At 39.8% G+C, this 26,213-nt stretch overlaps 1 protein-coding gene across 1 annotated transcript in view; it reads left to right on the top strand.

The window, feature by feature from the left end:
* CLPTM1L (CLPTM1 like) overlaps positions 1–26,213 on the top strand; it is a 195,861-nt gene that overhangs the window by 120,282 nt on the left and 49,366 nt on the right. The window contains exons 13-15 of the mRNA XM_053714359.1: positions 1,983–2,017; positions 8,816–8,871; positions 8,959–9,003. Of these exons, the coding sequence (XP_053570334.1) occupies positions 1,983–2,017; positions 8,816–8,871; positions 8,959–9,003 (136 nt within the window). The remainder of the gene's footprint in view (positions 1–1,982; positions 2,018–8,815; positions 8,872–8,958; positions 9,004–26,213) is intronic.

Here is a 26,213-nt window from a genome sequence, read left to right as displayed (position 1 = left end):
AGGGGATGGAGTGGGTCCGCCTCACTTTGGTTCCGTCTGTGTCCTTCCAGTTGACTGGTAAAGCGCTGCAAGCGCCGTCCGTTCAAAATATTGCAGATGCCCAGAACGTCAGTGACGTGGATGATACCGCTCCCGTAAACCTGAGTGCTCAATAGCTCCACCTGATCGAAAGGAGCTTGTATAGCAATTAAAACATGTTCCAAAGTTCAAAGCAAACAGCCCGGTATTAAGGGGAAGATCATGCAAATCAAGTGAAAGAAGTATCCAGCTCTTCTTGAGTAAAAAGTCCAACTTTTGTTTGGTCAATTTTAAATGCACAGCAACATCATTAGCAAGCGTCACATGTTTTGGCCAAGGGCCTTAGTCATAGACATAGGCTTGATAAGAAATACTGCCATATTTAAAAGCAACAACTGACATTCTATTGGATGCTTCTTAATTTCAACATTTGCATAACAGCTGAGTTGAATAACAATATTGCTGAGAAAATGGTATAAACAGAGGATTAACCCGTTCACATAGTTAAATGCATAATCATTGAAAATACTTATAAACATGTAACGTTAATTATATGTTGATTACTTAAACACAGAAATAAAATTAAAAGAAAAGGGAATGATTGATTAGAACCACATATACTATATTGTATATATTAGCGAAGTTCCGTTTTTCAGATTACTAACCACATATACTATACTAGAACCACATATACTATAATTTATATATTAGCAAGGTCTGTTTTTCAGATTACTAATACATTTCTTACATTTATTTTGTATTTCTTTGTATCTTGCTCTGTATGTATCAGAAAAAACGGAACCTCGCTAATATATACAATGTAGTGTGTGTATGTATATGTGTGTGTATATATATATATATATATATATATATATATATTTTATTTTTTTTTTAAATTAAAGATAATTTGGTCACTGCAGAAAAAGTTTACAAAAGCATGAAATAAATACAATATGTGTGTAGTTTGTTAAATGGCATCTGGAAACAGACATCCATGAGTGACATCATGGTCTTGTGTTGATAGTGAGACAGCATACATAGGAGGGAAGAATGTGGTTTGGAATAGAGGCAATATTATATGAACCCTTCAGGATCTGCTAAGTGTTTAGATATAGTCACAGCTATGCTTCAGAATACTTCTGCTTGCTTTAATATCAGCTGTCCCCTAGACCCCATTTTAGAGCTTGGGGATGTGTCACTTATGGTATAGCAGAGCTCAATAACTTTTGACAGACTGGATTTTAACAATATACTCGCATAACCACAGATTATGTATTCACAGTGATTGAGCCACTGGCCAACCCAAGCATGCTAATGCACAAATCTGGTCTGGTAGAGGTATTTGAGAATCTCTGGGAAATAGTATGCCTCTTTTTGGTTTGAGGTAACTAAGATTAGCTTATTTGGAAATTAGTGAAGGTTATGTATTAGAATTAGAGGGTGGACCAACTGGCAGCCTATAGGCCAAATGTGTACCCCTGCACTAGTCCTTGCAGCCCCCTGGGGAAATGCAGAACTATAAATATGAACCATAATTTTTGTGGCCCAGAAAAAAGGCGTAATAAAAAATGTTATTTCAGGACTTCTGATTGGTGAGCAAAAAAAGGTGGCAACTGCTTAAAAGAGCCAACTGGAGGGGACAACAGCAGACAGAGTGTACGTTGCAACAAACACTGGTCCTATACTACTGGATATGTTCAGAAAATAATATTTATGTGTTTTTAATAGCCATAAATTTATGTGCAGCCCTTATAGCTTCTAAAATTTTGATCTGTTAGGAGGTTGTCCATCACTGTACTAAATAGTTAATTTAGAGGCAGGAAAATGCTGGTTTCATATTTAGAATGTGGATTTTTTTTTTATGCAAACTGAGTGATACTTAGAATTCTGCTACCGTAAAAAACTGCATAATGTATTAGATTATTCTTTGTTGTATTAATTTTATGTACCTATTTTTGTAACAGCTGGTATTCTTGGCTAATCAACAGCTTTGTCAACGGTATGTATTTTATTATTTCACTCTTTTCTGAGTATGCATTTTATTACCATTATCTTACAATTGTACACTACTGAAATTTTGGCCTCAACCCTTTAAAGGTCCCAAAATAACTAATCTTTACAGCTCTTATCGCTTCATGCTTTACTGCACAATCTCTCTGTTCTTTTCTATGATACAATATTTGTACAACTGCACTATGTTGTGGGTTTTCTATATGATAAGAATATCAGAATTGTAAATGTAATCACCTTCAATTGTTCTTATAAGCCTTTTGTCCCCCCTCCCCATAAACTACCCATACATGAGTTTATACATGAGACCCTTTTGTGGAAAGCAAGCCCCTCCCCTTCCTCATGATGAATCTCATACTGTCATTATGTGTATGTTATTTGCCTTAAAATAAGAATCTCTTAATGTAATCTGTCTACCGTATGGTGTGTGTGGGGTTGTTATGACCTCCAAATATATAATATTTCTCCAACATAGGTGTGTCCGGTCCACGGCGTCATCCTTACTTGTGGGATATTCTCTTCCCCAACAGGAAATGGCAAAGAGCCCAGCAAAGCTGGTCACATGATCCCTCCTAGGCTCCGCCTTCCCCAGTCATTCTCTTTGCCGTTGTACAGGCAACATCTCCACGGAGATGGCTTAGAGTTTTTTGGTGTTTAAATGTAGTTTTTATTCTTCAATCAAGAGTTTATTTTAAAATAGTGCTGGTATGTACTATTTACTCTGAAACAGGAAAGAGATGAAGATTTCTGTTTGTAAGAGGAAAATGATTTTAGCAACCGTTACTAAAATCGATGGCTGTTTCCACACAGGACTGTTGAGAGGAATTAACTTCAGTTGGGGGAAACAGTGAGCAGACTTTTGCTGCTTGAGGTATGACACATTTCTAACAAGACTCGGTAATGCTGGAAGCTGTCATTTTCCCTATGGGAACCGGTAAGCCATTTTCTTAGTTTAAGTAAAAGAATAAAGGGCTTCATTAGGGCTTAAAAAACTGGTAGACATTTTTCTGGGCTAAAACGATTACTTTACTAAGTATATTTGGCAGATTATTACTTTTAATAGTTGTTAAATCTTGGGGATTGTTTTAATAAAAACGGCAGGCACTGTATTGGACACCTTTTTCACTGGGGGCCTTTTCTAGTCATAGACAGAGCCTCATTTTCGCGCCTCTAATGCGCAGTTGTTTTTGGAAAGCATGGCATGCAGATGCATGTGTGAGGAGCTAAGAACCACTGAAAAAGCTTATAGAAGGCATCATTTGGTATCGTATTCCCCTCTGGGCTTGGTTGGGTCTCAGCAAAGCAGATACCTGGGACTGTATAGGGGTTAAATGTAAAAACGGCTCCGGTTCCGTTATTTTAAGGGTTAAAGCTTTCAAATTTGGTGTGCAATACTTTTATGGCTTTAAGTTACTGTGGTGAAATTTTGGTGAAATTTGAACATTTCCTTCATACTTTTTCACATATTCAGTAATAAAGTGTGTTCAGTTTGAAATTTAAAGGGACAGTAACGGTTTTATTGTAAAACGTTTTTTGTGCTTTGTTGACAAGTTTAAGCCTGTTTAACATGTCTGAACCATCAGATAACGATGTTCTATATGTATGAAAGCCAATGTGTCTCCCCATTTAAATATATGTGATATATAAAAAGTAGGGATAATAATGCCATAGATATGATATTGCCCAAGATGATTCCTCTAATGAGGGGAGTAAGCATGGTACTGCATCATCCCCTTCTGTGTCTACACCAGTTTTGCCCACACAAGAGGCCCCTAGTACATCTAGTGCGCCAATACTTATTACCATACAACAATTAATGGCTGTAATGGATAATTCTATTGCATGCATTTTTTCCAACATGCCTACTTATCAGAGAAAGCGTGATTGCTCTGTTTTAAACACTGAAGAGCAAGAGGACGCTGATGATATCTGTTCTGACATACCCTCACACCTATCTGAAGGGGCCAGGAGGGAGGTTTTGTCTAAGGGAGAAATTTCAGATTCAGGGAAAATTTCTCAACAAGCAGAACCTGATATTGTAAATTTTAAATTTAAATTTCAACATCTCCACGCACTACTTAAGGAGGTATTATCTACTCTGGATGATTGTGACAATTTGGTCATTCCAGAGAAATTAGGTAAGATGGACAAGTTCCTAGAGGTTCCGGTGCCCCCCGATGTTTTTCCTATACCCAAGCGGGTGGCGGACATAGTAAATAAGGAGTGGGAAAGGCCCGGCATACCTTTTGTCCTCCCCCTATATTTAAGAAATTAGTTCCTATAGTCGACCCCAGAAAGGACTTATAACATACAGTCCCCAAGGTCGAGGGGGCGGTTTCTACTCTAAACAAACGCACTTCTATTCCTATAGAAGATAGTTGTGCTTTCAAGATCCTATGGATTAAAGGTTAGAGGGTTTGCTTAAAATGATGTTTGTTCAGCAAGGTTACCTTCTACAACCAATTTCATGCATTGTTCCTGTCACTACAGCTGCGTGTTTCTGGTTCAAAGAACTAGAAACGTCGCTCAATAAAGAATCCTTGTACGAGGAGGTTTTGGACAGAGTTCAAGCTCTTAAATTGGCTAACTCTTTTTTATTTTAGATGCCGCTTTGCAATTAGCTAGATTAGCGGCGAATAATTCAGGGTTTGCTATCGTGGCGCGCAGAGTGCTTTTGCTTAACATCCCTTTCAAGGGTAAAACACTGTTTGGCCCTGACTTGAAAGAGATTATTTCAGACATCACTGGGGGAAAGGGCCACGCCCTTCCTCTGGATAGGTCTTTTAAGGCTAAAAAGAAGCCAAATTTTCGTCCCTTTTGCAGAAACGGACCAGCCTCAAATTCTACACCCTCTAAGCAAGAGGGTAATACTTCTCAAACCAAGCCAGCCTGGAGGCCGATGCAAGGCTGGAACAAGGGTGAGCAGGCCAAGTCACCTGCCACTGCTACCAAAACAGCATGAAGTGTTGGCCCCCGATCTGGGAAGGATCTGGTGGGGGGCAGACTTTCTCTCTTTGCTCAGGCTGGGGCAAGAGATGTTCAGGATCCTTGGGCGCTAGAAATAGTTTCTCAAGGTTATCTCCTGGAATTCAGGGAACTACCCCCAAGGGGAAGGTTCCACGGGTCTCAATTATCTTCAAACAGGCATTCTTACACTGTGTAGAAGACCTGTTAAGCATGGGAGTGATTCATCCTGTTCCATTAGGAGAACAAGGGATGGGTTTTTTACTCCAACCTGTTCATTATTCCCAAAAAAGAGGGAACATTCAGACCTATTTTAGATCGCAAGATTCTAAACAAGTTTCTAAGGGTTTCATCATTCAAAATGGAAACCATTCGAACGATCCTTCCTACCATCCAGGAAGGTCAATTCATGACCACGGTGGACTTAAAGGATGCGTACCTACGTATTCCTATCCACAAGGAACATTTTCGGTTCCTAAGGTTCGCCTTTCTGGACAAGCATTACCTGTGGCACTTCCATTCGGATTAGCCACTGCTCCAAGGATTTTCACAAGGGTACTAGGGTCCCTTCTAGCGGTGCTAAGACCAAGGGGCATTGCAGTAGTACCTTACTTGGACGACATCCTGATTCAAGTGCCGCCTCTGTCAAAAGCAAGGGCTCATACGGACATTGTCCTAGCCTTTCTCAGATCTCACAGGTGGAAAGTGAACATAGAAAAAAGTTCTCTGTCCCCGTCAACAAGAGTTCCCTTCTTGGGAACAATAATAGTTTCCTTAGAAATGAAGGTTTTTCTGACAGAGGCCAGAAAATCAAAACTTCTAAGCTCTTGTCAGGTACTTCATTCTGTTCTTCTTCCTTCCATAGCGCAGTCCATGGAAGTAATAGGTTTGATGGTTGCGGCAATGGACATAGTTCCTTTTGCACGAATTCATCTAAGACCATTGCACCTGGGCATGCTCAGACAGTGGAATGGGGATTATACAGACTTGTCTCCGACGATACAAGTAGATCAAATAACCAGAGATTCACTCCGTTGGTGGCTGACCCTGGACAACCTGTCACAGGGAATGAGCTTCCGCAGACCAGAATAGGTCATTGTCACGACCGACGCCAGTCTGGTGGGCTGGGGCGCGGTCTGGGAACCCCTGAAAACTCAGGGTCTATGGTTTCGGGAAGACTCTCTTCTCCCGATAAACATAATGGAACTGAGAGCGATATTCGATGCTCTCAAGGCTTGGCCTCGACTAGCAAAGGCCAAATTCATAAGGTTTCAATCAGACATCATGACGACTGTTACATATATCAACCATCAGGGGGTAACAAGGAGTTCCCTGGCGATGGAGGAGCATCCGGGGGAGTGGGAACTCCATCTGGAAATCTTTGCCCAAATAACTCAATTATGGGGCATTCCAGACATGGTTCTGATGGCCTCTCGTCAGAACTTCATGGTCCCTTGTTACGGGTCCAAATCCAGGGATCCCAAGGCGACTCTATTGGATACAATAGTAGCACCTTTGAACTTCAACCTAGCTTATGTATTCCCACCGTTTCCTCTCATTCCCAGGCTGGTAGCCAGGATCAATCTGGAGAGGACTTCGGTGACCTTGATAGTTCCTGTGTGGCCACGCAGGACTTGGTATGCAGACCTGGTGAATGTGTCATCGGCTATACCATGGAAGCTACCTTTGAGACAGGACCTTCTTATTCAGGGTCCATTCGAACATCCGAATCTGGTTTTCCTCCAACTGACTGCTTGGAGTTTGAACGCTTGATTTTATCAAAGCGTGGGTTTTCAGATTCTGTAATAGATACTCTTATTCAGGCTAGAAAGCCTGTAACTAGAAAAATTTACCATAATATATGGAAAAAATATATCTGTTGGTGTGAATCTAAAGGATTCCCATGGAACAAGATAAAAGTTCCTAAGATTCTTTCCTTTCTACAAGAAGGTTTGGAGAAAGGATTTTCTGCGAGTTCTCTGAAGGGACAGATCTCTGCTTTATCTGTTTTACTTCACAAAAGGCTGGCAGCTGTGCCAGACGTTTAAGCGTTTGTTCAGGCTCTGGTTAGAATCAAGCCTGTTTACAGACCTTTGACTCTTCCCTGGAGTCTTAATCTAGTTCTTTCAGTTCTTCAAGGGGTTCCGTTTGAACCCTTACATTCCGTAGATATTAAGTTATTATCTTGGAAAGTTTTGTTTTAGGTTGCAATTTCTTCCGCTAGAAGAGTTTCTGAGTTATCTGCTCTGCAGTGTTCTCCGCCCTATCTGGTCCATGCAGATAAGGTGGTTTTTACGTACTGAGCCTGGTTTTCTTCCGAAGGTTGTTTCCAACAAAAATATTAACCAGGAGATAGTTGTACCTTCTTTGTGTCCGAATCCAGTTTCATAGAAGGAACGTTTGTTACACAATTTGGACGTTGTCCGTGCTCTAAAATTCTATTTAGATGCTACAAAGGATTTCAGACAAACATCTTCCTTGTTTGTTGTTTATTCTGGTAAAAGGAGAGGTCAAAAAGCAACTTCTACCTCTCTATCTTTTTGGCTTAAAAGCATCATCAGATTGGCTTATGAGACTGCCGGACGGCAGCCTCCTGAAAGAATCACAGCTCATTCCACTAGGGCCGTGGCTTCCACATGGGCCTTTAAGAACGAGGCTTCTGTTGATCAGATATGTATGGCAGCGACTTGGTCTTCACTGCACACTTTTACCAAATTTTACAAATTTGATACTTTTGCTTCTTCTGAGGCTATTTTTGGGAGAAAGGTTTTGCAAACCGTGGTGCCTTCCATCTAGGTGACCTGATTTGCTCCCTCCCATCATCCGTGTCCTAAAGCTTTGGTATTGGTTCCCACAAGTAAGGATGACTCCGTGGACCGGACACACCTATGTTGGAGAAAACAGAATTTATGTTTACCTGATAAATTACTTTCTCCAACGGTGTGTCCGGTCCACGGCCCGCCCTGGTTTTTTAATCAGGTCTGATGATTTATTTTCTTTAACTACAGTCACCACGGTATCATATGATTTCTCCTATGCAAATATTCCTCCTTTACGTCGGTCGAATGACTGGGGAAGGCGGAGCCTAGGAGGGATCATGTGACCAGCTTTGCTGGGCTCTTTGCCATTTCCTGTTGGGGAAGAGAATATCCCACAAGTAAGGATGACGCCGTGGACCGGACACACCGTTGGAGAAAGTAATTTATCAGGTAAACATAAATTCTGTTTTTCTTTTATACAATGATTATTTTTAAAAGATTATGGCAGATGTAACTAGACAATGGTCAAATGTTAGGTGTATTTTAGTTGTATCTGGAGCACAAAACGGAACATTTGTGCTGCTATACAAGTATAATGACTGGGGAAGTTTCTTTAACTGTAGCATGTGTATAAATCACCATTTAACACAGTAGAATTGCATAATCAACATGTGCCCCATAAAGAGAAAATGCTATAGCACTTGCTCTGAATTTTAAATGAGCATTAGATTTTTGTTTTTTGACAAATTTTTTAAATTTGTTTAAAATGTACTTCAGTTTTCCAGCCCTCTGTATCATGCTACAGCTATTAGCCAGTCACATACTCGTATGTATACACTGAACATGCTGAGCACTTACTCACTAGTAGCTGTTTCCTTAGAAAGTGTGCAAATAAAGAGAGAGTGCACGATTCGATAATGGAAGTAAATTGCAAAGAGTCTTAAAACTGCATTCTCTATCTGAATCAGGACTTTAAGACCCCTTTCTAGCTAAATGTATGTACTATCAGTCAGTGTTTTTTTTTTTATAATTTACTTACAACTTTTCTATTTGTTGTTGTACAGGAGTTTATGCTTTTGGGTTCCTCTTTATGCTGCCTCAGTTGTTTGTAAACTACAAGGTAATTCTTTATTCTATTTTAATAAAAAATAAAAACTTAGAATCAAACACAAAACCTTTTTAAATAAACTTTTGTTTTTCTTTGCAGATGAAATCTGTGGCACATTTACCCTGGAAGGCATTTACATATAAAGTAAGCAAGCTTGTTCTGTGGCCCATTGGTTGCTGAAAATGTAGTGGCAGGGAGTTACTTCTCTGTTGCTATAAGTGAATCTTAAAGGGACATGAAACAAGTTGGGATAGAGACAAAATATAATATGTACTTTAATTACTTTACCTGCAAATTGTATACTGCAGTGCCTCACCATTTCTTTTTAGTTTCTGAATTGTAAAGCTCTAACTCTCCACACACATTTCCTCCTATGGATGTATTTATATCTATTGTTGTTTTGGTAGAATGAAAAAATGCATAGGGATTATCTGCTGGAGCATGCCTAGAAGCTGTAAACTCAGTTGAAATACAAGGCCTGTGTCTAAACACTGATAAGAGGGGTGGAGTTGGGTTCTCCAGGCAGCTTAGCTATGTAATTAATTTTGCTTATTTTTTAAAATTATTATAACCCCTTAACGACCAAGGACATGCCAGGCACGTCCTACAAAAACGGTTGTTAACGACCAAGGACATGTCTGGCACGTTCTTTGGGGTTTGAAGTTTATATGTGGCCCTCTTTGCATCGACCAGCGATGGTGGCGTGGGAGGGATACGAGGGAGGCCCATCGCTGGAGCAGTTCCGGCCATCTGTAGTCAAGTTCCGGCGTGCGAGGGGATGGGGTTGTGCGCCCACTACATATTAAAGTGTATTATTGTAAGTGAAGGAGAGGGAGGGGGGAATAACTGTTATGAAAAGGATCTGGGAGGGGGAAGGGTATAAAGAGTAGGCAGCTGCACTACAGAAAAATTAGGTATTTGTTCAAAATGTGGCCTTTCACTTTTTTTTTTTATAAACTATATATAAAGCCTTTTATTTTAGTACTGGCAGACTTTCTGCCGGTACTTAAGATGGCGGTGACAATTGTGAGGGGGCGGAGGGAAGAGAGCTGTTTGAGAGGGGTCAGGGAAGGATCAGAGGGTGGGAACTGTCAGGTGGGAGACTGATCTCTACACTAAAGCTAAAATTAACCCTACAAGCTACCTAATTAACCCCTTCACTGCTGGTGCACAGCAGCATTTTGGGGCCTTCTAATTACCAAAAAGCAATGCCAAAGCCATATATGTCTGCTATTTCTGTACAAAGCGGATCCCAGATAAGCATTTACAACCATTTGTGCCATAATTGCACAAGCTGTTTGTAAATAATTTCAGTGAGAAACCTAAAGTTTGTGAAAAAGTGAGCGATTTTTTTTTTTATTATTTGATCGCATTTGGCGGTGAAATGGTGGCATGAAATATACCAAAATGGGCCTAGTTCAATACTTTGGGTTGTCTATTAAAAAATATATACATGTGAAGGGTTATTCAGGGATTCCTGACAGATATCAGTGGTACAATGTAACTATTGCTAATTTTGAAAAAGAAAATGGTTTGGAAATAGCAAAGTGCTACTTATTTCCCTATAACTTGCAAAGAACATGTAAACATTGGGTATTTCTAAACTCAAAACAAAATTTAAAAAATATTTAGCATGGGTGTTTTCTCCAACATTGGTGTGTCCGGTCCACGGCGTCATCCTTACTTGTGGGATATTCTCTTCCCCAACAGGAAATGGCAAAGAGTCCCAGCAAAGCTGGTCACATGATCCCTCCTAGGCTCCGCCCACCCCAGTCATTCTCTTTGCCGTTGCACAGGCAACATCTCCACGGAGATGGTTAAGAGTTTTTTGTAGTTTTATTCTTCTATCAAGTGTTTGTTATTTTAAAATAGTGCTGGTATGTACTATTTACTCTGAAACAGAAAAGGATGAAGATTTCTGTTTGTAAGAGGAAGATGATTTTTAGCAGACAGTAACTAAAATCGATTGCTGTTTCCACACAGGACTGTTGAGATGAAGTAACTTCAGTTGGGGGAAACAGTTAGCAGTCTTTTCTGCTTAAGGTATGACTAGCCATATTTCTAACAAGACCATGTAATGCTGGAAGGCTGTCATTTCCCCTCATGGGGACCGGTAAGCCATTTTCTTAGTTAAACATAAAAGAATAAAGGGCTTCAAAAAGGGCTTAAAAACTGGTAGACATTTTTCTGGGCTAAAACAATTGCTTTACTAGGCATATTATGCATATTCTAACTAATTATTGGTATTATAATCTTGGGGAACGTTTAGAAAAACGGCAGGCACTGTGTTGGACACCTTTTTCAGATGGGGGCCTTTCTAGTTATAGACAGAGCCTCATTCTGGGACTGTATAGGGGTTAAATGTAAAAACGGCTCCGGTTCCGTTAATTTAAGGGTTAAAGCTCTGAAATTTGGTGTGCAATACTTTTAATGCTTTAAGACACTGTGGTGAAATTTTGGTGAATTTTGAACAATTCCTTCATACTTTTTCACATATTCAGTAATAAAGTGTTTTCAGTTTGAAATTTAAAGTGACAGTAACGGTTTTATTTTAAAACGTTTTTTTGTGCTTTGTTGACAAGTTTAAGCCTGTTTAACATGTCTGTACCATCAGATAAGCTATGTTCTATATGTATGAAAGCCAATGTGTCTCCCCATTTAAATTTATGTGATAATTGTGCCATAGTGTCCAAACAAAGTAAGGACAGTAATGCAACAGATAATGATATTGCCCAAGATGATTCCTCAAATGAGGGGAGTAAACATGATACTACATCATCTCCTACTGTGTCTACACCAGTTATGCCCACACAGGAGGCCCCTAGTACATCTAGTGCGCCAATACTTATTACCATGCAACAATTAACGGCTGTAATGGATAACTCCATAGCAAATCTTTTATCCAAAATGCCTACTTATCAGAGAAAGCGCGATTGCTCTGTTTTAAACACTGAAGAGCAAGAGGACTCTGATGATAACTGTTCTGACATACCCTCACACCAATCTCAAGGGGCCATGATGGAGGTTTTGTCTGATGGAGAAATTTCAGATTCAGGAAAAATTTCTCATCAAGCTGAACCTGATGTTGTGACATTTAAATTAGAACATCTCTGCGCACTGCTTAAGGAGGTGTTATCTACTCTGGATGATTGTGACAATTTGGTCATTCCAGAGAAATTATGTAAGATGGACAAGTTCCTAGAGGTTCCGGTGCCCCCCGACGCTTTTCCTATACCCAAGCGGGTGGCGGACATAGTAAATAAAGAGTGGGAAAGGCCCGGCATACCTTTTGTTCCTCCCCCCTATATTTAAGAAATTATTTCCTATAGTCGACCCCAGAAAGGACTTATGGCAGACAGTCCCCAAGGTCGAGGGGGCGGTTTCTACTCTAAATAAACGCACTACTATTCCTATCGAAGATAGTTGTGCTTTCAAAGATCCTATGGATAAGAAATTAGAGGGTTTGCTTAAAAAGATTTTTGTACAGCAAGGTTACCTTCTACAACCAATTTCATGCATTGTTCTTGTCACTACGGCAGCGTGTTTCTGGTTCGAGGAACTAGAAAAATCGCTCAGTAGAGAATCTTCATATGAGGAGGTTATGGACAGAGTTCAAGCACTTAAATTAGCTAACTCTTTTGTTTTAGATGCCGCTTTGCAATTAGCTAGATTAGCGGCGAAAAATTCAGGGTTTGCTGTCGTGGCGCGCAGAGTGCTTTGGCTAAAGTCTTGGTCAGCGGATGTGTCTTCCAAGACAAAATTGCTTAACATTCCTTTCAAAGGTAAAACATTATTTGGACCTGATTTGAAAGAGATTATTTCAGACATCACTGGGGGAAAGGGCCACGCCCTCCCACAAGATAGGTCTTTTAAGGCTAATAATAAGCCTAATTTTCGTCCCTTTCGCAGAAACGGACCAGTCTCTAATTCTGTATCCTCTAAGCAAGAGGGTAATACTTCACAACCCAAACCAGCCTGGAAACCAATGCAAGGCTGGAACAAGGGTAAGCAGGCCAAGAAGCCTACCACTGCTACCAAAACAGCATGAAGGGATAGCCCCCGATCCGGGACCGGATCTAGTGGGGGGCAGACTTTCTCTCTTTGCTCAGGCTTGGGCAAGAGATGTTCAGGATCCTTGGGCGCTAGAAATAGTTTCTCAAGGTTATCTCCTGGAATTCAAGGAACTACCCCCAAGGGGAAGGTTCCACAGGTCTCTATCTTCAAACCAAATAAAGAGACAGGCATTCTTACATTGTGTAGAAGACCTGTTAAAGATGGGAGTGATACATCCAGTTCCAATAAGAGAACAAGGAATGGGATTTTATTCCAATCTGTTCATAGTTCCCAAAAAAGAGGGAACATTCAGACCAATTTTGGATCTAAAGATCCTAAACAAATTTCTCAGGGTACCATCGTTCAAAATGGAAACTATTCGAACGATCCTACCTACTATCCAGGAAAATCAATTTATGACTACCGTGGATTTAAAGGATGCGTACCTACATATTCCTATCCACAAGGAACATCATCAGTTCCTAAGGTTCGCTTTTCTGGACAAGCATTACCAGTTTATGGCACTTCCATTTGGATTAGCCACTGCTCCAAGGATTTTCACAAAGGTACTAGGGTCCCTTCTAGCGGTTCTAAGACCAAGGGGCATTGCAGTAGTACCTTACTTGGACGACATCCTGATTCAAGCATCGTCCCTGTCAAAAGCAAAGGCTCATACGGACATCGTCCTAGCCTTTCTCAGATCTCACGGATGGAAGGTGAACAAAGAAAAAAGTTCTCTGTCCCCGTCAACAAGAGTTCCCTTCTTGGGAACAATAATAGATTCCTTAGAAATGAGGATTTTTCTGACAGAGGTCAGAAAATCAAAACTTCTAAGCTCTTGTCAAGTACTTCATTCTGTTCCTCGTCCTTCCATAGCGCAGTGCATGGAAGTAATAGGATTGATGGTTGCAACAATGGACATAGTTCCTTTTGCACGAATTCATCTAAGACCATTACAACTGTGCATGCTCAGACAGTGGAATGGGGATTATACAGACCTTGTCTCCGACGATTCAAGTAGATCAAAAGACCAGAGATTCACTCCGTTGGTGGCTGACCCTGGACAATCTGTCACAGGGAATGAGCTTCCGCAGACCAGAGTGGGTCATTGTCACGACCGACGCCAGCCTAGTGGGCTGGGGCGCGGTCTGGGAATCCCTGAAAGCTCAGGGTCTATGGTCTCGGGAAGAGTCTCTTCTCCCGATAAACATTCTGGAACTGAGAGCGATATTCAATGCTCTCAGAGCTTGGCCTCAACTAGCAAAGGCCAAATTCATAAGGTTTCAGTCAGACAACATGACGACCGTTGCATATATCAATCATCAGGGGGGAACAAGGACTTCCCTGGCGATGAAAGAAGTGACCAAGATAATTCAATGGGCGGAGGATCACTCCTGCCACTTGTCTGCGATCCACATCCCAGGAGTGGAAAATTGGGAAGCGGATTTTCTGAGTCGTCAGACATTCAATCCGGGGGAGTGGGAACTCCATCCGGAAATCTTTGCCCAAATAACTCCATTATGGGGCATTCCAGACATGAATCTGATCGCGTCTCGTCAGAACTTCAAGGTTCCTTGCTACGGGTCCAGATCCAGGGATCCCAAGGCGACCCTAGTAGATGCACTAGTAGCACCTTGGACCTTCAACCTAGCTTATGTATTCCCACCGTTTCCTCTCATCCCCAGGCTGGTAGCCAGGATCAATCAGGAGAGGGCCTCTGTGATCTTGATAGCTCCTGCGTGGCCACGCAGGACTTGGTATGCAGACCTGGTGAATATGTCATCGGCTCCACCATGGAAGCTACCTTTGAGACAGGACCTTCTTGTTCAGGGTCCATTCGAACATCCGAATCTGGTTTCCCTCCAACTGACGGCTTGGAGATTGAACGCTTGATTTTATCAAAGCGTGGGTTTTCAGATTCTGTAATAGATACTCTGATTCAGGCTAGAAAGCCTGTAACTAGAAAAATTTACCATAAAATATGGAAAAAATATATCTGTTGGTGTGAATCTAAAGGATTCCCATGGAACAAGATAAAAATTCCTAAGATTCTATCCTTTCTACAAGAAGGTTTGGAGAAAGGATTATCTGCAAGTTTTCTGAAGGGACAGATCTCTGCTTTATCTGTTTTACTTCACAAAAGACTGGCAGCTGTGCCAGATGTTCAAGCATTTGTTCAGGCTCTGGTTAGGATCAAGCCTGTTTACAGACCTTTGACTCCTCCCTGGAGTCTAAATCTAGTTCTTTCAGTTCTTCAAGGGGTTCCGTTTGAACCCTTACATTCCGTAGATATTAAGTTATTATCTTGGAAAGTTTTGTTTTTGGTTGCAATTTCTTCTGCTAGAAGAGTTTCAGAGTTATCTGCTCTGCAGTGTTCTCCGCCCTATCTAGTGTTCCATGCAGATAAGGTGGTTTTGCGTACTAAGCCTGGTTTTCTTCCGAAAGTTGTTTCCAACAAAAATATTAACCAGGAGATAGTTGTACCTTCTTTGTGTCTGAATCCAGTTTCAAAGAAGGAACGTTTGTTACACAATTTGGACGTAGTCCGTGCTCTAAAATTCTATTTAGAGGCTACTAAAGATTTCAGACAAACATCCTTCTTGTTTGTTGTTTATTCTGGTAAAAGGAGAGGTCAAAAAGCGACTTCTACCTCTCTTTCCTTTTGGCTTAAAAGCATTATCCGATTGGCTTATGAGACTGCCGGACGGCAGCCTCCTGAAAGAATCACAGCTCACTCCACTAGGGCTGTGGCTTCCACATGGGCCTTCAAGAACGAGGCTTCTGTTGACCAGATATGTAAGGCAGCGACTTGGTCTTCACTGCACACTTTTGCCAAATTTTACAAATTTGATACTTTTGCTTCTTCGGAGGCTATTTTTGGGAGAAAGGTTTTGCAAGCCGTGGTGCCTTCCATTTAGGTGACCTGATTTGCTCCCCCCCTTCATCCGTGTCCTAAAGCTTTGGTATTGGTTCCCACAAGTAAGGATGACGCCGTGGACCGGACACACCAATGTTGGAGAAAACAGAATTTATGCTTACCTGATAAATTACTTTCTCCAACGGTGTGTCCGGTCCACGGCCCGCCCTGGTTTTTTAATCAGGTCTGATGAATTATTTTCTCTAACTACAGTCACCACGGTATCATATGGTTTCTCCTATATATATTTCCTCCTGTCCGTCGGTCGAATGACTGGGGTGGGCGGAGCCTAGGAGGGATCATGTGACCAGCTTTGCTGGGACTCTTTGCCATTTCCTGTTGGGGAAGAGAATATCCCACAAGTAAGGATGACGCCGTGGACCGGACACACCGTTGGAGAAAGTAATTTATCAGGTAAGCATAAATTCTGTTTTTTTGGTGGTTGTAGATGTTTTACAGATTTTGGGGGTCAAAGTTAGAAAAAGTGTGTGTTTTTCCATTTTTTCATCATATTTTATATTTGTTTTTATAGTAAATTATATGATATGATGAAAATAATGGTATCTTTAGAAAGTCCATTTAATGGCGAGAAAAACGGTATATAATGTGTGGGTAAAGTAAATGAGTAAGAAGAAAATTACTGCTAAACACAAGAACAGCAGAAATGTAAAAATGGCCCTGGTCCCCAACGGTAAGAAAATTGAAAAATGGTCTAATCACGAAGGGGTTAAAATACTTACCAGCAATTTTTAAACAATGTTTTTATGCAAACTATTTTAATTAATTCAACCTTTTAGGATATGCACAGATCTCAACCTTTTTTATGTCCCTTTAAATAGTGTGTAAATATTTGTATACTAAATGCATTTATAATCCCCTTTACCTCAGTACATTTTTATTGATCACAAGTTGAAAAGCAATTGACAATAAAATACAAAATATAGAAGCAAAAACAAATCGTGTAGTACAGTATTTAAATGTTGTGATCGTGATATGCTGATGCATAAAAAGCACATAATGTACAATGATCTGTATGAACAGTAAGAAAAACATGTAAAATACATAAATATAAGTGTTTGGTCAGCCTAAGTGCCCTGCAAACACAGTTTCTAGTCGGTAAGAATCAGGCTATATCCTACATTTTTTTTCAGGTGCATATCTATCTTTATATCCGTAAATCAGTATTATTTTACTGATAAAAAGCTTTATAACTGCATCAAAAAAATAAATAGAAGAATCCCCCCACACACACACACAACCACACACGCACACATAGATCTTAAACACAAACTGCACAAGTGTACATTAATAACCGTTTCTCATAACTTTCCCATCAATGTTCTGGTAACTATCCAAGATTGACATAACATTTTGATTGATTACAAGTGTCATGTTATGTCTAGAGGGATGATAACTTTAGCAGTTATTCTTATTTAGAATAGCTAATTTTGATATAATTTTTTACACTAGTCATCTTTATTTTTGAGAGGTGACTAATGCATATCCCTGGGTATGACCAATTCAGGCAGACTAACTCAGTGTGCAAGAGTACAGATCAACGTTGCATTTATTTAAACTAACGAGAACCTGCAAAGAATGTTGTTATGCTGATAGAAAGGTTTTTCTTGTACTTGGTTTAAAAACAAACTTTCTTTTGCATGATGTACCGAGTCCATGGATTCATCCTTACTTGTGGGATATTCTCCTTCCTAACAGGAAGTGGCAAAAAGAGCACCACAGCAGAGCTGCCTATATAGCTCCCCCCTTAACTCCACCCGCCAGTCATTCTCTTTGCCGGCTCTAAGCAAGAAGGGTAAAGGAAAAGAGGTGTTAAGCTGTTAGTTTATTTTTTTCTACAATCAAGAGTTTATTTTTAAATGGTACCGGTGTTGTACTATTTACTCTCAGGCAGGACATAGATGAAGATTTCTGCCTGGAGGATTATGATCTTAGCATCTAAGGTCCACTGCTGTTCCCACAGTAGCTGAGGAGTACAGGAAAACTTCAGTGTGAGGAACGGTTTCTTGCTATGCAGCAATGAGGTATGTCAAGTCATATTTTCTGTAGAGACTGTGTTAACTCAGAAAGGCTGACATAATCCCCATTAGGGGAAGGGTAAGCAGTAATCCTAGTATGAATGAGGTTTTACTAGCTTGCATGAAGGGTTAAGTTTTTTTTGGGGCACTTAGTTTGTTTGTTAAGAAGGTGACAAACGTTTTTGTGTTCTGGGAGAAACGTTTTGTTTTATGGGAACGTTTGCTTGAGGGGTCATTTGGCTTTAATTAGGGTTGTTTTATCCACATGGTTTTCAAACTTAGTTGGCTAGATTTGTGTAGGCCCCAGCAACATCGCGTGAGGTGGGCGGGGCCTATTTTCGCGCCTCAGTTGCGCACTTAGCAATTCAGACAAGCAGCAAGCAATTTCTCCTGAGCTCCTGACAGTCTTCTGAGGCCCTATTCGAAGTTTTAACCCCAGATTATGGTTCCCAAGAGCAGGTAGGGCCACAGCAGAGCTTTCTTTACTTGTGGTGCAATCCTTCTAAGGCTTAGTGGGTACACTGTAAAAATATTGGAGAATTTGAAGCATTTAGACCCTGTTTGCAGTTTGTGTATGCCTTTTTTTCTCTTAAAGGCACAGTACCGTTTTTGCAAAGTGTGTTTTTTTCTTTAAATAAAGTGTTTTCTAAGCTTGCTTGCTTTATTACTAGTCTGTTAAACATGTCTGACACTAAGGAAACTCATTGTTCAATTTGTTTAGAAGCCATTGTGGAACCCCCTCTTAGAATGTGTCCCACTTGTACTGATATGTCTATAAATTGCAAACAGCATATTTTGACTTATAAAAATTTGGCATTAAATGATTCTCAGACAGAAGGAAGTCAGGTTTTGCCATCTAGTTCTCCCCAAGTGTCACAACTGGTAACGCCCGCACAAGTGACGCCAAGTACTTCTAGTGCGTCTAATTCTTTCTCCTTGCAAGATATGGCTTCAGTTATGAATACTACCCTCACAGAGGTTTTATCTAAACTTCCTGGGTTGCAAGGGAAGCGCAGTAGCTCTGGATTAAGAACAAATGCTGAGCCTTCTGACGCTTTAGTAGCCGTATCCGATATTCCCTCACAATGTTCTGAGGTAGGGATGAGGGATTTGCTGTCTGAGGGAGAGATTTCTGATTCAGGAAACAAGTTCCCTCAGACAGATTCAGATATGACGGCATTTAAATTTAAGCTAGAGCACCTCCGCTTATTGCTCAGGGAGGTTTTAGCTACTCTGGATGATTGTGACCCTATTGTTGTTCCAGAGAAATTGTGTAAAATGGACAAATATTTAGAGGTTCCTGTTTACACTGATGTTTTTCCGGTCCCTAAGAGGATTTTGGACATTGTTACTAAGGAGTGGGATAGACCAGGTTTGTATTCCGTTCGCTCCCCCTCCTGTTTTTAAGAAAATGTTCCCTATTTCTGATACCATAAAGGACTCATGGCAGATGGTCCCTAAGGTGGAGGGAGCTATTTCTACTCTGGCTAAGCGTACAATTATACCTATTGAAGACAGTTGTGCTTTCATTGATCCTATGGATAAAAAATTAGAGGGTCTCCTAAAGAAAAATTTTGTTCATAAAGGTTTTCTTCTTCAACCTATAGCATGCATTGTTCCTGTTACCACTGCAGCTGCCTTTTGGTTTGAGGCTCTGGAAGAGGCTCTTCAGATGGAGACCCCACTAGATGATATTTTGGACAGAATTAAGGCTCTTAAGTTGGCTAATTCTTTTATTACAGACGCTGCTTTTCATCTTGCTAAGTTAGCGGCAGCTGATGTGTCATCTAAATCTAAGCTTTTGTCCATCCCTTTCAAAGGTAAGACCTTATTCGGGCCTGCACTGAAAGAGATCATTTCTGACATTACTGGAGGTAAGGGTCATTCCCTCCCTCAGGATAAGTCAAATAAGACAAGGACCAAACAAAATAATTTTCGTTCCTTTCGAAACTTCAGGAGTGGTCCCACTTCCTCTGCTGCAAAGCAAGAGGGAAACTTTGCTCAATCCAAGCCAACCTGGAGACCTAATCTGGCTTGGAACAAGGGTAAACAGGCCAAAAAGCCTGCAGCTGCCTCTAAGACAGCATGAAGGGGTAGCCCCCGATCCGGGACCGGATCTAGTAGGGGGCAGATTCTCTCTCTTTGCTCAGGCCTGGGCAAGAGATGTTCAGGATTCCTGGGCGGTAGAAATTGTAACCCAGGGATACCTTCTAGAGTTCAAGGACTCCCCTCCAAGGGGGAGGTTCCATCTTTCTCAATTGTCTGTAAACCAGACAAAAAGAGAGGCGTTCTTACGCTGTGTAGAAGACCTTTTTACCATGGGAGTGATCTGCCCTGTTCCAAAAGCAGAACAAGAACAGGGGTTCTACTCCAATCTGTTTATTGTTCCCAAAAAGGAGGGAACATTCAGACCAATTCTGGATCTCAAGATCCTAAACCAGTTCCTAAGAGTCCCATCCTTCAAGATGGAGACCATTCGGACTATCTTACCATTGATCCAGGAGGGTCAATATATGACCACCATGGATTTAAAGGATGCGTATCTACACATTCCTATCCACAAAGATCATCACCAGTTCCTCAGGTTTGCCTTTCTGGACAAGCATTATCAGTTTGTGGCTCTTCCTTTCGGGTTGGCCACAGCACCACGTATCTTCACGAAGGTGCTAGGGTCCCTTCTGGCAGTTCTAAGGCCACGGGGCATAGCAGTGGCGCCTTATCTAGACGACATTCTGATTCAAGCGTCGACCTTCCAATTAGCCAGGTCTCACACGGACTTAGTGTTGGCCTTTCTCATGGGTGGAAGGTGAACGTAAAAAAGAGTTCTCTTTCCCCCCTCACAAGAGTTTCATTTCTAGGGACTCTGATAGACTCGGTGGACATGAAAATATTTCTGACGGAGGTCAGGAAATCAAAGATTTTGTCCACCTACCGAGCTCTTCACTCCATTCCTCGGCCGTCAGTGGCTAAGTGTATGGAGGTTATCGGTCTAATGGTAGCGGCAATGGACATAGTTCCGTTTGCTTGCTTGCATCTCAGACCACTGCAACTATGCATGCTCAATCAGTGGAATGGGGATTATATGGATTTATCTCCTCAGATAAATCTGGATCCAGAGACTCTCTTCTTTGGTGGTTGTCACAGGATCATCTGTCCCAGGGAATGTGTTTCCGCAGGCCAGAATGGGTTATAGTGACGACAGAAGCCAGCCTTCTGGGCTGGGGTGCAGTCTGGAATTCCCTAAAGGCTCAGGGGTTGTGGACTCGGGAGGAGGCTCTCCTACCGATAAATATTCTGGAATTAAGAGCGATTTTCAATGCTCTCCAGGCATGGCCTCTGCTGGCTTCGGTCAAATTCATCAGGTTTCAGTCGAACAACATCACGACTGTGGCTTATATCAATCATCAGGGCGGAACAAGGAGTTCCTTAGCGATGATAGAGGTCTCAAGGATAATCCAATGGGCATAGACTCACTCTTGCCATCTGTCAGTGATGTATATCCCAGGTGTAGAGAACTGGGAGGCAGACTTTCTAAGTCGTCAGACTTTTCATCCGGGGGAGTGGGAACTCCATCCGGAGGGGTTTGCTCAACTGGTTCAGCTATGGGGCACACCAGAATTGGATCTGATGGCGTCTCGTCAGAACGCCAAACTTTCTCGCTACGGCTCCAGGCCAAGGGATCCTCAGGCAGTACTGATAGATGCTCTAGCAGTATCCTGGTCGTTCAACCTGGCTTATGCGTTTCCACTGTTCCCTCTCCTTCCACATCTGATTGCCAGAATCAAACAGGAGAGAGCATCAGTGATATTGATAGCGCCTGCGTGGCCACACAGGACTTGGTATGCAGGCCTGGTGGACATGTCATCTCTTCCACCATGGTCTCTGCTGCTGAGACAGGACCTTCTGATTCAAGGTCCATTCAAGCATCCAAATCTAATTTCTCTGCAACTGACTGCTTGGAGATTGAACGCTTGATTCTATCAAAGCGGGGTTTCTCTGAGTCGGTCATAAATACCTTGATTCAGGCTCGTAAGCCTGTTACCAGGAAAATCTATCATAAGATATGACGTAAATATCTTTTTTGGTGCGGATCAAAAGGTTTCTCCTGGAGTAAAATCAGGATTCCTAGGATTTTCTCTTTTCTCCAAGAGGGATTGGAGATAGGATTGTCAGCTAGTTCTTTAAAAGGACAGATATCTGCTCTGTCTATTTTGTTGCACAAGTATCTGGTAGATGTTCCAGACATTCAGGCTTTTTGTCAGGCTTTAGCTAGAATTAAGCCTGTGTTTAAATCTGTTGCTCCGCCATGGAGTCTTAATTTAGTTCTTAGAGTTCTGCAGGGGGTTCCGTTTGAACCGATGCATTCCATTGATATTAAGCTTTTATCTTGTAAAGTTTTGTTCCTAGTTGCTATCTCTTCAGCTTGAAGAGTTTCTGAACTTTCTGCTTTACAATGTGACTTGCCTTATCTTGTAAGATGAATAGAGATATATAAAACAGCGCTTGAACTTAAAACACTTTTGGCTCTCTCTGTAAACCCCCTTCCTGGTCAACGAATTTTAAAGATAATTTGTAATGGAGAGTGGCGCTAGTAAAAGCTAAAAAGTGTTAAAAACTAGGAGACGAATTTTATTACTTATCTACTGAATAAGCTTTAATTGTATATATTTTAACTAATTTACATAGAATAATAAATATAAATATACATATGTATATACCACTGTTATAATTGGATAGACTGAAGTAAATCAAATCCTGAAATAACTGTTACTTGAATATTGGATAGAAATATAAATTGAGGATTGATAGATGTACTCTATTCAATAATTTTCAAATGGAATTTAATTACAATCACAGGTTTTTTAAAATACAGTCATAAAATGAAAATATAAAATTGATAGTTAAATGTCTAAACAGATAAAAAATATTTCAAAAATAAATCACAAGATAAAAATCAAATATTAATGAGAGAGCCCAGATGAATGTTTAGTCTTTTCTGGTTTAATATCAAAGTCCACAAATGTTACAAAAGAGTGTGGTCTGTATACTGAAACAGCAAACTTGTTATATTGTTGAAAAAATAACTCTTAGCAACAAAATTGTTTCAATCAGTTCATAGAATACCAAAGTTCAATTGATATAGTAGCAAAGTTCCCAAAGTGATGTGAAAAATCAGGTCTGTTTAGCAGAGCGGCAATCTTGCTAATATGTTTTTGCAGTGAATTTGAATAGCACTTTTTGAGGTGTATCTGACCCGCTATGTAGGTGGTCTTACCTCCTTCTTCATGCGTTAACCCCGCTTCGTGGGTGGTCTTACCTCTTATCGAGTGCGGTTGGAATCTCAAGGCTTACCAGTCTCTTAAGCCTCGGTAAACGTAGCGGTGCAGTAATTCGGTTTTCTTCAACAAGTTCTCCTATAAACCGATGGCTTCTTTACCTGCTCTTAGTACTCCGGTGTACGCAGGTGTAGATCTATGTGAGGTCCGTCGGTATTCCTGCACTTAGTACTCCTTGTACGCAGGCGACAGACAGGCAACTAATAAAAAGAACCATAGAGGATGTAGAGGAGGACAGAGAAGAAAAAGCAGAGTCAAAAAGACAGAAATAAAACTAAATTCTCCCACAAAGAAAGGGATTTTTAATCTAAGTAAAAAACAACTAAATAAGGATGAAGAAAGAATATTAAGTTTGGGACTATAATTTGCCCCATCCCAAAAACTGAACAAGTTTAATACACAAATAAATGTAAAGAAATTTGTGAGGAATCTTACGCTAAAAAGATTTTTTTAAAGCATCCCTTAGAAAATTTTAATAGAGTGAGTACCCAACAAGCAGAGAAATTTCAACACACCCAATTAAAACCCAAGTCACAATTCTATCCCACCCAAGACAGGGGAAGCAATCTTGAGTTATTTGAAAAGTTAGTACTTTCTGATATAAAGAAAATAGATACGGAAAATAAAAAACTAAAATTTATTCCAAATTTAAACAAGAAAGAAAGAGAGATCCTAAATACCCTGAAAAATGACGCTAATATAACCATAAAACCCGCCGACAAGGGCGGAGGCATAGTCCTTATGGACACAGAAAAATACTGTGCTGAAGCAGAGAGACTTCTTAGTGATCGAAAAACATACAGAAAATTAGAATTAGATCCAACTAAAAAATTTAAAAAGAAACTTCTTAGAATTTTGGACAATGGTAAAGAGGAAGGAATCCTAAAAGATAGAGAATATAACTTTCTGAATGTACAACACCCATGGATACCCGTCCTTTACCATTTACCCAAAATCCATAAGGATATGAATAATCCGCCGGGCAGGCCGATTATTTCCGGAATAGGGTCTATGACATCAAATCTATCTTTATATGTGGATAACTTTCTACAGAAGTACGTAAAAGATTTAAAAACATCTAAAAGATTCGACCAGTCTATTGAGAATTTTACAAGATATAAAGTGGGAAGAACAAATGATTATGGTCACATGTGACGTATGTTCTCTGTACACTTCAATTGATCATAATTTTGATATTGAAGCTGTAGATCACTTTCTATCAAAAGATAAAGATATTCTAAAAGAACAAAGACTTTCTTTTGGAAAGTATAAGATTTATTTTAGAACATAATCATTTTTCTTTTAATGGGAGATATTTTATACAAATTGAAGGTACAGCAATGGGCACAAGGTTCCCGCCAAGTTATGCAAATCTTTTTATGGGCGCATGGGAACAAAGTTTTTTAGAAAATTCGGAACTTGGCGCGAACCTTGTGCTCTTTAAGAGATACATAGACGACATAGTGTTCATATGGAAGGGGAGTGAAGAATCTCTGAAAGAGTTTATTCTGTCAATGAATAATAATGACAGAGGAATCGGCTTCACCCATCACTATAGTCAAAAACATATAGTATTTTTAGACCTAGAGATAAAAGTAGAATCAAATCAAATCCAGACCAGCACACATTTTAAACCGGTTGATTCAAATAACCTTATTCACGCCTCTAGTTGTCACCTTAACAAATGGAAGGAGAATATCCCAGTAGGACAATGCCTCAGAATAAAGAAAAACTGTTCAAAATATGAAGACTTTGAAAACCAAATTTCTTTGTTGGAAACAAAATTCCAACAAAGAGGTTATAAATCTAAAACTATAGAAGCAGCCATTAATAGAGCGAAAAACACAGAAAGAGGAGAATTGTTAAAACCAAAAATAACATCTACTAGGGAAAAATACGATGAATATGACATACCATTTGTAAATGAATATAGTCAAGACCATAGTCTGATTTGAAAAATCCTACAAAAACATTGGCATCTGATAAAAAATGATCCATTGTTTGGGGATAAAGTTCAACCACATCCCAGAATGATCTTTAGGAGAGCAAGAAATTTTAAAACAATACTCTTCCCCCAGTGAATTTAAACCCAGACATCAGAAAAAATCAATAGAAAAAGACTTACTAGTTAAACAGCTTAAAGGATTCTTTCCATGCCATCTTAGTCAGGCTTGTAAATATAGTTCAAAGAAAAAATCTATATCTATCTCAGGATCAAAAGAAGAATTTATCATAAAGGATACCATTAGATGCAATAGTAAAGGGGTAGTCTATCTATTAAAATGCTCATGTAATTTGTTCTATATAGGAGAGACAACTAGGTTGTTACGAGACAGAATAAGGGAGCATTTATGCAATATAAAAAAGGGAAATCTGGACACCCAATTATACAAACACTTCAGGGAAACACACAAAAACAAGTTATCTGATCTCACCTATTGGGGAATATGTAAGGTAAAACAAAATTGGAGATGGGGCAACTATGAATTAAGCCTTTTAAAAAAAGAAGCTGAGCTCATATTCAATTTCAATACCATATATCCATATGGATTAAATTCAGAATTAGATCTATCCCCATTCCTTTGTAGCTAATATTTAGAATATTTTAACAAAGTCTTAACCCATAAAAATGAATATACCACTTTAAAATTAAAATAATTCAATATTCTCTAATTCAATAAGATTTTTTAGGACACCATCTTAATTAAAAAAAATCCATAAAGTTAATCATATGTTCACAAGCACTTTTTAACATATTTTGCACTTTATTATTAAAAAGTTAATTATAAGTTCACAAGCACTTTAGTAAAAAAAATTTAAAATATTAAAAAAGCAAAGATTAGATCACCAAAAAAGAAAGATTAATTAAAGTTTTTTAATTAATAAATATAAATTATGTAAATTTAACTATTCACTAAATTGATTGTAGATCAAATATTTATATAAAAAAATAATAAAAAAATAATAAAATAGTTTTAATTCATTAATTCTAATATCACTTTAAGACACAAA

This window comes from Bombina bombina, chromosome 5, assembly GCF_027579735.1.
Source record: "Bombina bombina isolate aBomBom1 chromosome 5, aBomBom1.pri, whole genome shotgun sequence".
Taxonomy (NCBI): domain Eukaryota; kingdom Metazoa; phylum Chordata; class Amphibia; order Anura; family Bombinatoridae; genus Bombina; species Bombina bombina.
This window is presented reverse-complemented; position numbering and strand designations above follow the sequence as displayed.